This window comes from Lagenorhynchus albirostris, chromosome 14 (assembly GCF_949774975.1).
Source record: "Lagenorhynchus albirostris chromosome 14, mLagAlb1.1, whole genome shotgun sequence".
Classification (NCBI taxonomy): Eukaryota; Metazoa; Chordata; class Mammalia; order Artiodactyla; family Delphinidae; genus Lagenorhynchus; species Lagenorhynchus albirostris.
In genome coordinates, this window is record NC_083108.1 from 50,421,373 (window position 1) to 50,434,809 (window position 13,437).

General features: G+C 48.4%; 1 protein-coding gene across 1 annotated transcript in view; it reads right to left on the reverse strand.

Moving 5' to 3' along the window:
- The window catches only part of GREB1L (GREB1 like retinoic acid receptor coactivator), a 260,596-nt gene that overhangs the window by 4,980 nt on the left and 242,179 nt on the right, over positions 1 to 13,437 (reverse strand). The window contains exons 23-29 of the mRNA XM_060121360.1: positions 11,121 to 11,692; positions 10,837 to 10,939; positions 8,068 to 8,223; positions 7,656 to 7,795; positions 5,439 to 5,600; positions 5,098 to 5,302; positions 659 to 824 (exon numbers count right to left, since the gene is read on the reverse strand). Of these exons, the coding sequence (XP_059977343.1) occupies positions 659 to 824; positions 5,098 to 5,302; positions 5,439 to 5,600; positions 7,656 to 7,795; positions 8,068 to 8,223; positions 10,837 to 10,939; positions 11,121 to 11,692 (1,504 nt within the window). The remainder of the gene's footprint in view (positions 1 to 658; positions 825 to 5,097; positions 5,303 to 5,438; positions 5,601 to 7,655; positions 7,796 to 8,067; positions 8,224 to 10,836; positions 10,940 to 11,120; positions 11,693 to 13,437) is intronic.

Consider the following 13,437-nt stretch of genomic DNA (forward strand, 5'->3'; position numbering starts at 1 on the left):
CTTCCCAGTTCTGGTAATTACGGAATAATAAAGGAATATTTGAAAACTTCACGGGCTTCAAATCCACAGGGGAAACAAGGGCACAAAACCGTAATGCCTGAGCTGGAAGGGTCTAGAGACCATCTGGCACAGTGTTCACTGGGGCTGTGAACATTCGGGGCCATTTACTGCATAGGACTTCTCCAGGCTTAGCATTTCATGGTCCCCATGGATTCCTGTCACCTCTGCCCCAGGAGGAGAACCACTGATTTGGGCCCAGCCATAATTTTTTATGTGATAGAATTGAGACAGAGGTGAAGGAACTTTCCCTTTTCATCCAGACAGTTAGGAAGCAGAGCTGGGGCTAAAAAGCAGGTCTCCTGATTCAGAAGCCAGGGGTCTTTCTAAATAAGCCATAGTGTCTTTCAACAGACTTTTATAGCAAACCTGAGCTGTGATGCACAAATGGTCCAGGAATTTAATGGCAGGCTGAGTGTCTAAATTTAAAAATTCCTAAGCCACCACAAAATGTGCTAGTGAGAGTAGTCTCACAGATGATTGTTTTGCTCTGGAAAGCTGTACCTCTCTTATTTACTTCCCTGTGCAATGACAGCCAAGGAGAGTGTCTTCTCAATGACACTGTGTCACACTCCTAGAACTGCGTAGGAAGCACCACTACCTGCTCTGCTCCTGAACACTGTGAATGTTCCATAGGACACACGAGTCATCCATTACAACGATGAAAGGCCAGACACACTGGCGTTTAACTCCCAGCTCTTCCAGGCGGTTCCTCTCCAGCTCCAGGTTGTGATATGACAGCTCCTTAATAAGAAACCTGGCAGCACCTGAAAGGCAACACAACCAAGGCTTGTACATCCTTCGCTCAGGCTTGGCTGAGGCCCTGCACACGGCTCACACGCTCTCCATAAGCATGCGTGTTCACGTGGTGACCATGCACATGGATGGGGGTCAACCAAATGTTCAGAGCAGTGGCTCTCAACCATCAGTGTAGATAAGAATCACCCAGGAAGTCTGTTTAAAATGCAGATTCCTAGAACCCACCACCAGAGGTTCACTCTAGTAAGTCTGATGAGGGGCCAGAAACCAGAGATGTCTTTGCAGGTGATTCATGAACTACACTTCAAGGAGTACTACAAGAATCCAGCTTCCCTGATAGGACAGATGATACCACATAAAGGAGATACTTACTACTGGTTTCTTAGAGCCATGATTAGGTTCTCAGCAGCCGCCACTTGCATGTCCTGCACTAGGGAGCCACCAGGGCTGCAGTAGTGGGTATGGCACTTACACTAATGTGTCCCCTGCTTTAGGTACCTTTAGGAAACTGGCAGCAGTGTCTTTGAAGACGACTCTGGAAACTGGTATCCTTTCCCTAGGTCTGCTTTTTTGTAAGAGGCATGTGGTACAGTAAGAGACAAGACTGGAGCCAAGCTGCTTCAGTTTGAATTCTGATTCCACTGCTTTCTAGCTGTGTGACAGTGAACAAGTTAACTCCCCTGTGCCTAGGCTTCCCCACCTGTAAGAAGGCGATGATAATGTCTACTTCATAGGATTGCTGTTTGGTGCTCAGGACAGTGCCTAGCACTTGGTAAGTACTCAGTGAGTGTTAGCGATTATTAAGATGATGATCATCAGGAATTAGCCAGGTTTTATGAGTGGGCCACCCTAAAATGAAACACAATGTAGATGATAATGAAATAAAGAGGCTAAAAAAACCCATTAAGTCTATGAAGGAGCCAGGAAAACAGTTTGAATAGGTCAAGGGTAATACTAGGATTTAGGAAAATCTACCTTTCAATAGCACTGTGTATGACAGTTTGCATTCTCAACATAAGGACCATATATGAAAAGCCCACAGCTAACATACCCAACGCTCAAAGACTGAAAACTTTTCCTTTAAGATCAAGAATAGGACAGGGATGCCCACCTTTATCACTTCTATTTAACATAGTACTGAAATCCTAGCCAGAGCAATTACACAAGAAAATGAAAGTCACCCAAGTTGGAAAGTAAAATTATCTCTTTGCAGACATGATCCTATATGTAGAAAACCCTAAAGATAACATGCATACTTAGAATAAATGAATTCAGCGAAGTTGCAAACACAAAAACAATACACACAAAGAAGTTGTGTTTCTATATACTAACAACAAACAATCTAAAAGGGAAATTAAGAAAAGTTCCATTTTCAATAGCATCAAAAGAAAATACAGGGCTTCCCTGGTGGCGCAGTGGTTGAGAGTCCGCCTGCCGATGCAGGGGACACAGGTTCGTGCCCCGATCCGGGAATATCCCGTGGAACGGCTGGGCCCGTGAGCCATGGCTGCTGAGCCTGCGCGTCTGGGGCCTATGCTCCACAACGGGAGAGGCCACAACAGTGAGAGGCCCGCGTACCGCAAAAAAAAAAAACAAAACGAAAAAAAAGAAGTACAATACTTGGGAATAAATGTTAAGCCAAGAAGGCAAAAGACTTGTACACTAAAAAGTACAAAACACTGCTGAAATAAAGACAAATAAATGGGAAGACATCCCATGTTCATGGACTGCAAAATGTAATATTAAGACGTCAATATCACACAAAGCAATCCACATATTTAATACAATCCCTGTCAAAATATCAGGGTTGTTTTTTTTTTCCAGAAATAGAAAAATCCAACTTTAAATTCACATGGAATCTCAAGGGGCTCTGAATGGCCAAAACAATCTTGAGAAAAGAACAAAGTTGGAGGTCTCACACTTGACTGATTGCAAAACTACAGTAATCAAAACAGTGTAGTAGTGGCACATAGACCAATGGAATAAGAATATAGAGCCCAGAAGCATACACTTGTATATATGGTCAAATGATTTTTGACAAGAATGCCAAGACCATTCAATGGATAAAGGATACTTTCTTCAACAAATAGTGTTGGGAAAACTGGATATCCACATGCAAAAGAATGAAGTTGGACCCTTATATAAAAAAATCAAAATGGATCAAAGAGCTAAAACTATAAAACTCTTAGAAGAAAACATGGGGGAAAGCTTGATGATGTTGGTTTTGGCAGTGATTTCTTGGATATGATACCAAAAGCATAAGCAATGAGAAAAAGGCTGGACTACATAAAAATTTAAAACTTCTGCACAAAGAAGGCAATCAACAGTGAAAAGGCAACCTATGGAATGGGAGAAAATATTTACAAACCTTATCTGATAACGGGTTAATATCTAGAATATATACAGAACTCCTACAAGTCAACAACAATAAAAACTTTACTAAAAAAAAGATTCTCCAAAGAAGATATACAAATAGCCAACAAGCAAATGAAAAGATGATCAACATCACTAATCATTAGGAAAATGCAAATCAAATCACAATAAGATACCATCTCACCCATTAGGATGCCTACGAACAACAACATCAAAAATTCCCAGAAAAAGCAAGTGTTGGCAAAGATGTGTTAAAACTGGAACCATTTTGCATTGTTGGTAGGAATGTAAAATGGTACAGACATTATGAAAAACAACATGCCAATTCCAAAAAAAAAAAAAAAAAACGGCATTACCACGTGATTAAGCAATACTACTTTGGGGTTTATACCCAAAAGAATTGAAAGCAGGGTTTTGAAGAGATTTGTGTTCATGTTCATAGTAGCATTATTCACAACAATCAAAAGGTGAGGAGCAGACTAAGGGTCCCTCAGTGGGTGAATGGATAACAAAAATGGGGAGTTAGCCTTGAATGGTTCTGAGTTTCAGCTTTGCAAGATGAAGAGAGTTCTGGAGATTGGTTGCATAACAATGTGAATATACTGAACACTACTGAACCATACACTTAAAAATGGCTAAGATAAATTTTGTGGTTTTTTACCACAGTAAAAAAAATTTGTGTTTATTTTATTTGCATGTATGTTGGTTTCTCTGCCCAGATTATTACAAAAATGGCAAAACTGGCACTAAACAAATTCAGTCGGATCTGGGATGAGGGAACTTTTTCTCCTAAAGGTCAGTTAGGCACAGAAAGGTATAGTTTGAGGGTCGTATGCATATAGAAAAAGATTTTAGATAGTTTGGAGATATATTGTTTGGGGGAGGATAAAGGACCAGAAATATATGAAAGTCCTAAGTCATCTGATATTGTGATAAACATGGGAAATTGCATTCAAAACAAACTAGTTTGGGAAAATATTTTAATCCCATATTAAGGCTAAAGTTTAAGGACATGAAAAGGAATGGAATGGAGAACAAGAAAGGAAGAGACCTAAGAAGAAAGGGAGAGAGAGACCTGGAGAGAAGGCCTGTGTGGATCCAGGGCACTACTCGGGTCTCTTCTGTGTTCACTCCAGCTCTGGGCTGGATGTTCTTCCTCTAAAGCGCTTGATCCTCAGCCCTCTGAGACTGCACTGAGATACCCACAGAAGCCAATGGGAAGTGAGTTAGATGCAGGGAGTTACCAGACACTAGAGCTCTAGAACACTGGGTCCATGTGGAGGTTTCCTGCCTTCAGGAGGGAAATGAAGGAGCTCTAGACCGCTCTCTCCAGTTCCTCCCCGGCTCTGTCAATACACTCAATAACCAGGTGCCGCCTCTGAGAAATCAGCCAATTGCTCTTAAACTCCTTGGGGAAAAGCAGGAAAGACTTCTTCCAGGCACTTTTAAGATAACTGCCGTAGGCAGTGATGATGCTTCCATTCCCCAGCTGCACAGAGCCCCCAAGAACTTGCTGTGTGCCTTTAAGATTAGTGATGCCCCTCAGAGATCCCTCCAGACCGGACTGTGAACTACTAACTCCCCTCCTCAGACTCCCCTCCTCACTGTGATGTTCCTGCTGCCAGCCTGCAGCAAGGAACATCTGCGGCCTATACTGGGAAGAGTCCCAATCCTTCCCAGGTGCTCAACGTACCAGTGACTTCTTTGGTTACTAGTCCTCAAAAGTTAAAAATTCTGCAAAACTGCAGATCAAGAGAAATGAAAACTCATTTAAAGAGGAATGAAAAGTCCTTTGGTCTGCAGGGCAAGACACTATCCAGGGGCAGGGGAACCTCTGAAAGTTCATGCCTGGGGAATGGAGCTTAGTTTATCTTTCCAGCCCTTCCCCCCATCTGGGGGCCCCCTTACCCACGCCTGCATTATTGAACATGCCAGGAAGCACCAGCATGATGTGGTTGGGCCAGTACTTGCGGTACAGCGGCATCTCATATTCCTTAACCACCAGTAGGTGCAGGTGGCTGATGCCCTCCATGGCGTGAAAGAGGTTTAGGAGTCCGTGCTCGTGGCGACCACTGGAAGGAGTGAAAATAGGGCTCTTGACCGCATTCAAATTCTGCTGAAAGAGAAAAAGGGAAAGAAAGGACCAGAGACCAAAAAGAGAAATTAGAACCCTTAGATATCAGCAGCTTAGAGAACCTAATCTAATACCTGAGGCCTGTCAGTCCTTGTGTCCAGACGCTATCACCCACCTTGTCTGAAACCAGGGGCAGCCGCATGCTCTCCAGGTGTTTGCCCTGCTTGCTGAAGATGAAATGACTCTCTTTGGATTTGGGAATGATGAAATAGAGCTGCACCTCTTCTCCCAGCATAGAGGAAGAGAACGTGAAGGCGTGAAGGGTGGAGTCGGACATCTGCGTTTGCAGAGAAGAAAGGGAGGGAATGTAAACTCACGGTTTGCAAACCTCCAGGCCACTCGTTAAGGCTGTTACTGAGAGAGGCAAACTAACCTGAACTTCTGCCTGCCACCAGACCTGCTGTGCGTGCAGTGTCGAGAGGGCTGGAAAGGCAGACGCCTCATCTTTTAGGGGCTGCTGCTGACCAGAGAGCCAAGCATCTCGCCCCTACACAGCTTCTCCGTGTGTGGAGAAATACCTGTTGCTGGAAACTATCTGCATTTCTCTCCTTCTTAGAACCACTGCTGCTCAGTCCTACGGAGGTCCAGTATATCGAGGGGATGTCCTGCCACGTAAACATTCCCAAAGGTGCCCAGTGATGGGGGTAAACGCTTCTGTGTGGGTCAGGTCAAATGAATATCATTTTTCTAAGTAAACTATTAAAATGCCTCTGTGGCCCCATCTTTCCTGGCTACAGTGGAAGCTGAAGATATCTGAACGGTCATTTAGCCTAGAACTCTGGCTTCCAGGAGAGACCTCTGACTCACCCAAGCCAAATATAAACCTGCTTTTTAAATTGCTGATAAGTTCACACACTCTCAGTAACCCATCCCGGTGAATGACTAAATAAAGGTCTTTACAATGCAGACAATACTTGGCTTAATGAAAAGATGTCATCACTTTTCAGCAGCCACTAGAATCCAGGTAGTTTTCCCAAGAGTTTTAACCTAAATATTACATTCATAGAGAAATAATATTGTAATTCTTCCCTTAAATTCTCCTTCATTCTGCTTCACAAGTATTGGAATTGACTACTTAGTACTGTAATCACACAGAAATTATTTAAATAGAGGGTTTTTAATAAATGTTCTAAAAACCGATGATTTATAGATCAGGGGACCTGAATCCTCTATATTCTATAAAGCATTATGTGAGCTGATTTCAAACTATCCCATCAAAAGTTTTCAATAACACAAGAAAACAAATGGGGTATGAAAGGTAACTTGTACCAGAAGAGCAGAATGATCAGTATATCCCTCCTAGTACCCTGTGGGGAAAGAGTGAAGACCTGGTCCTCAAGAGCAGAAGCAAGTCTGGAGGCCATCCACTCAGCACATCCTATAGGGAGGAAGAGTTGTTCTAGGTGTTCAGAGCCAAATAATATAGAAGTCAAGAAGGTAAAGTAGGGGAAAGCTTATCCCCCCAAACAGGCGCTGGATATGACCATCATTCGTTGCCTTTCCCATCTTTTGTGCTTAAAGACGCTCTGGCCAATAAGAAGCCAAGGGCTTCCCTAGTGGCGCAGTGGTTGAGAGTCTGCCTGCCGATGCAGGGGACATGGGTTCGTGCCCCGGTCCGGGAAGATCCCACATGCCACGGAGCGGCTGGGCCCGTGAGCCATGGCTGCTGAGCCTGTGCGTCCGGAGCCTGTGCTCCGCAACGGGAGAGGCCACAACAGTGAGAGGCCCGCGTACCGCCAAAAAAAAAAAAAAAAAAAAAAAAAAAGAAGCTAAATGCTATGGGGTATTTGCTCACCTTGTGTTCCTACCTCTCAGTTCTCTCCAAATAAAAAAGCAAACACTGACTCCTCTATATGCCTATGGTCAAAACCATCACTCGCTGGTATAAGAGTGAGACTAGGTCTCTGCAAATCAACAGACTTGTTCACAGCTCAAAGGGCGCCCCCTACAAATTTGTAGATAATAGCACCATTTTCAACAACAACCCAAAGGAGGGAAAAGACCCTTTTGCCAAACATACTGTAATATCTAGCTTTTTCAGGATCACAGATAGACACCTCAGCTACTTTCTAATCTCAACATGACACATGTAACCATTTTGATGAAGTGACTTAAGACACAAACTCAGTTTCTTTCACCCACCGTCCCCCACCCATAATCCTTTATTAATAAACCCCAAATCATCTTAATCAATTGCTTCAAGCATTTTGCTCACAAATGAGTGGCTCCATCTCATATATAAGCCATCCTCTGTCTAGGGCTTGAAACTGGGACTTTTCCTCTTACATACAAGATCCACATTGGGTAACAGGCAAGGGCAAAGGGGCTGCACCTGGGAGGCAGAGGTGAAGTCCATGTACTGGTGGCACTGCTCGCAGTGGTGGAAGGTGTTGTAGGCCGCGTACTTGGTCAGCATCATGGACACGGCTTCTCGTTTCCGGGGCTCCTCAACTTTGGATTCCTTTATTGCTTCTGTGTATAAAGGGGCAAGAGACCGTCCCGTGATGTGCCTGAAGCCCCTATGCTTGGGAAGAACGTCCCCCACTCCCCAGAAGGCTTTTCCCAGGATTCTGTAACTTATGCCCTGAGAGGCAGCTATGAAAATGAAAAGGTGACATGTATGTGTGTAAAACGAGAGAAAAGCAGAGGAGAATGAATGAAGCCACTCTCAAAGATTAAACTGCCCCAGGCCTCTTGCCTTCATTTAGGTGAACACTTGACCTTTAGCCTCCACTTGCACTGACCTTGTTTGACCCCTGCCAGCTTTTCAGTGTATACCAGGCTCATCAAACTGTACTTGGGGTCATGCACACTGACGTCAAAGGGCATTTTACTGAAGCTCTCGATGTCAGGCCAGGGCTCTCCCTCTGACTGGCTCACTTCACTGCTTTCGCTGTGATCTAGGCCAAGAAGAAAGAAAGTGCACAGAGCAGGCAGACCAGACCGACTGGCCTCCCTCCCTCTCTCTCAAGTGTCAGGGATGGAAGGTTGTATGTATGTATGTTGTCCGCCCAGGTGGGTGGACAAAGGCCTTTCTGAAAAATGAGCTCCCGTGTCCAGGATAGAGGGAAGCAGACTGTCCCTTCATACCCCCGCCGGAAGAGATGCTTGTCCTCACTGGTCCCCATCATTAGCCTCTGCACACCCACTCCACACACTTCCACAACTAGGAGATCAACTGGTCTCCCACCCCAGCCCCCCCTGAATTGCCTTAAAATCTTATTTAATTTTAGATGATCTGAATTCTGTCTTAGAGTTTTAGTTGTGGGGTTTTAAGACGTTGATACTGAAGAGATTTCAGGGACACACCAAGCAAGATTCAGTGTCTGCTGCTTATTACAAATCACCCAGAGCTTGTAAAATTCCTGTGCTCAGGCCACACTGCCCAGAACCTCCTTCATCACTCAGGCACCTATAGTAGTGTTTAAAGCTCCTTAAGTGGTTCCGACATGCAGTCCAGGTTGACAGCCTGGGGCCCTGGGTTTGAGTCCAGGCCCCACCACTTGTGACTTCACACCTGCAGGCACCTTCACCTCTCAGGGTCCCCTGATTGTTGTAAAGATTCCAGATGGCATATTGAAAGTGCTAAGACAGCGGCAGGCACATGGTGGGTGTCCAATAAATATTTGTTATTAATACTAAAAACTATAAGATCAAGCTGAAGACAACGTTCAAAGGAAGAAACGAAGAAAAAAATTCCAACAAAAAAGGCCTAAAGACTAGAAATACAGCTATTAGCTTTTAAACACAATACTGCTTATTTTTATATCCCTGAGCATTTTATTTAAAAGTTATTTTTTTAGGGGCTTCCCTGGTGGCACAGTGATTAAGAATCCGCCTGCCAATGCAGGGGACACGGGTTTAAGCCCTGGTCCGGGAAGATCCCACATGCTGTGGAGCAACTAAGCCTGGGTGCCACAACTACTGAGCTCGAGTGCCACAACTACTGAAGCCCGTGCACCTAGAGCCCGTGTTCCACAAGAGAAGCCACCGCAATGAGAAGCCCACATACCGCAACAAAGACCCAATGCAGCCAAAAATAAAAATAAACTTATTAAAAAGTTATTTTTTTAAGTTTTATTTTAAAAGTATTCATTTTATTTAAAAGTTAACGCTTATTCTAGTTTTTAAAAAAGGCATCCTTGTGCCTCTCCAGAGCACCACTGCATTCACCTGCACTAAAGTGTGGGTGAAGGAATAAAGCCAAACTAACAGTGCTTCTCGTTACAAAGGCCAGGTTTGACTCCCACAGCTGTAAGCCCTGTAGCAGGATTTGAGGCGAAAAGTAAAGGCATCACTCTCCTGCAGTGCCAAGGAGCCTGGGGGAAAGTCAGCGGATGACGGCCCTCATTCCTGTCTGCTTGGCTCTGCCCTTGCACCTGGGGCCCAGTCCACTCCATGCAGCTCAGGGCGTTTCAATCCCCTCTGTGGTGGGCCTGGGGGCCTGGTACAGCTCAGCTGGGGACAGAAACAAGATGTGGATAGGAAGATGGAATTGTGTCTGTGTCTGGAATCATGGATGTGAACTGGTGAGGATGGAAATAGAGCCAAAAGCCATAGTAAAATGATTAAATATGGCTGATTTTACCTAGTCTTGTTCTGAACTAAACTAGTCCCTTGGGCTGGTCACAGAACAGATCCAACTATTCAGGAAAAGCAAGTGAGGGGAGGTCACCAAGGGCTAATCTGATGGAAGATGACAAGGCCTTTCCCTTTTCTGGACTCATCTTTGAGGGGCTGGGGAAGAACTACCACTTCTCTCTCCTGCCCCTACCCCTCCCTGTTTCTTCCAGCACACGGTCATTCTGTTCTGAGATGTGAAGCCATAGTTTGAAGCCACACTCCCCCGGCTGCAGAGCTAATGCTGGCTGACCCCTGCTCATGCCCCCCTTCTGGCCTTGCTGGACAGGCTGCAGAGCAGAACTGCCTCCTTCACAGGTGACAGCCGGGGTGGAAGGGCCAAGAAGCCGGGCAGGAGGCACAGGCTCGTCTGTCAAGCACCAGCCCCTGCATCTTACTGCCAGTGCCAAGGGGTTGTTTACAGCACCAGGGTTCTGTTCTGCTCCTGCAAGTTTTCCTTTCGTCGTAGCAACCCACACACCTTCTCTCGGAGCCAGCAGGCAAAACATAACGTCTACTCTGACGAACCAACAAAGGCCTGGTTATGCAGAGTATAAAACATGCCCTGGACCCTTAAGCAGCAGACCACCGCACTAGAATTTTAAACCTGGACAGTTTGACCATCTGAGCAGTGAACCCACCTGACAGGACTTTACGAGATGCCTCTTTGCCCAGCGTCGCACAGGACACAGAGGGGGTCGGGGGTCGAAAGAGGGGAAGACCCACCCCGACCTCAGGGAGCTCAACGCGGCCACAGCTTGCTTACAACTCTTTGCTGGCTCACGACCTTTAACCTCTCGAGAACCCTGCCCATGGGCGCATGTATACCTCCAGGAGGAGGCGGGAAGCTCCGGCTGTGGTGGTAATACCCACGCTGCCGGCTCGGAACTCACCGGTGTTGATCTCTGCCTCGTCGTACACGTCCACCTCCAGGAGCCTGATAAGCATACGGAAGAGGATCCTCAGGAACTGCAAGTAGGAGCCAGTCTTCCCCACCTGGTGAAGAGAGGTTTAGGGAGGAGGGGTGGAAAAGAGAAAAGAGATTTCACACGTGAGCTCTTCCGCGTCTCCCTGCAGGAGTGGGGGGCCTCCGTGCCCCAACCACCGGACCCCAACAGGAGACCCCCTCTCTGGCCCTTCCTCCAGAGCCCCCAAGCCCCCCCGCCCCCTTCTCTACCTGCGGGGGCCCAGTCAGCAGCAGGCGGCGGGGATGGCAGGGCCGCGCGCCCGAGGCGGGGTCGGCCTGGTTGCCGTGGTCGGCGTGGTGCGGCCGCGCCGCGGTCCAGCGGCGGTAGTAGAGGGACTGCTCCTCGGCGCTCGCGTGCCCGGGCAGCAGCGGCCGCAGGGGGCTGGCCCAGGCCACGTCGGGGTGCGGCAGCAGGGCCGCGGACGCCGGCAGCTTGCCGCCCCGCCGCGAGCCCAGGAGGCTGTAGGCCGCCTTGGACAGGATCACGACCGGGGGCAGCGCGGCGTGCGCGCCCCGGAAGCCCGGCCCCGGCTGTCCCGGCCACCGCGGCGCCCCGGGCCCCGATGAGAACGACGACGGCTTGGAGGTGGTGCTGCTCGCCATCTGGGGGCCCAGGGAGTCACACTCCTGCTTCAGGGTCTCTCCGACTCCCGCCAGGCCCGCCGAGACCCCTTCGTCCAGTCCCACGCTGTTGGCCGGGCTCCGGAAGCTGGGGGTCAGGGGCTGCTTCTGGGACTTGTCGGCGGTGCTGGACGAGCTCACCCCGTTCTCCATGATGGAGCCTGAAAGAGGACGGACAACAGCCCGCCGCGCGCCCGCTCTGTCACCGCCGCCCCTGCCAGGGGGACCGGCCTGGAGGCCGGGGGGCCCGGCGGTGCGCGGACTACAGAGCGTCCTGCCCCCCCCTCCCCCAATCCTGCGTGGGGTCGGCCAGTGGAGACGCCACAGGAAATCTGTACTCCCCCCGCCACGCCCCGGCTTCCTCCGGGGCCCATGTCTGCCCATCCCCCCACCCGCTCCCCGGCGTCTTCAGGCCGCGTGGTGGTCCGGGCGCCCTGGGGTCGACCACGCCATCTCCTGCTGCATCCTGCCGGCATATTAAACTCTCCTCAGGTTACCTCGTTTGGATAAGCCTTTTGATTCATTCCAGGACCCTGACCGACACAGGCTGACATCCAAGTCCTGCCCCAGTGCCACTCGCCTCCTTCTGGGGGTCCCAGGGCCCCATACTTCTAGCTCTGGATACCTCCCCAGCGTGCAGCCCCTTCCATGGACGCCCAGACCAGTGTGGGAAGCGGCTCCGTGGGAAGGGAGAGCTTTATCTCCTCCCAGCGAGATGCTGCTTGTGCCCAGAGATCCCTGCACCTGCAGCCAATTCACTTCAAACGTGTTTTCCCCTCTAGTCCATCAGCCCCTCTTTGGCTTGAGGACAAACCAGAAGCTCATTACACTCAAGATTGCAGGCCCTCTCTGGCTCAGACCGGTGCTTCCCAGGCCTGGGGGTCATATCCCGACCTTGGGAGATCCTAGATGAATAGCCAGTAACCAGAGGCTCGTGACACCGGCACTCCACTGCTCATCTGACTTTTGTGTGAGGGCTTTCCTCTCCGTTCATCGGCCCTGGAGTCCACAGGCCTGCACACCTTGGGCAGTGAGCCCCCCTGAGGACCCTCAGAGTCACCCCGAGGCCGGCGGTGTGTGTGTGTGTGTGTGTGTGTGTGTGTGTGCAGCACGTGCAGCACGTGCATCCTGAAAGCGGAGAAAACTCTAAAAGCAGAAGGCAAATCATTACCTTTGTGTGAGTTAATCAGAACAAGGCCAGAATAGTGGGGCTTGTGGGGCTGATTAAAGAGCCACAGGAAGGAAGTCCAACACTTATCACCATCGCCACCCCTACCTTCCTTGCCTCTCGGTCACTGATGCTGGTATCCAAAAGCTTCTAGATGTGATAGTCCCCCTCCCCTCTATTACCCTTTACACTCCTCCCAACCTCTCCCCTTTATTCTGACCTGGTCGCAGAGGCAGAACTGGGGAGCCTGTAGTGATGGGGTGGGGGAGGTACAGCCCTGACCCCTGACTGAGGGGAGCAGCTGGGCAGACCCCAAAGGACAGTCCCCATGCTCTTCCAGGCTGAGGGGCACCACAGAAAGTCAGAAAACCCCACAGATACCTGCCTTTCAGTTCTCATAGGGAGCCTATCCGACAGCAGCTGACAGTGAATAGAAAGACTGGTGCTGCTTTTGGCCATGAAATTGTGTGTGTGTGTTTGCGTGTGTGTGTCATGGAGATGAGAGAAGGGAAGCATGGGGGAGAAGGAACACAAATGGTGGTTCCCTCTGCTGTGGAGTTTTCATTTTTTACCTCTTCTCTATACTTCATTACATTCTCCAAGTTTTCTATATAAAGCTTTATTATAACTTTCACAGTCAGAAAAAAAATGGAAATAGTGCTGTATTTGCTTAATACTATTTATCAGAAGAAAACTGATGCCAAGCACTGCCATCAACCACACAGTAACACAGTAAGA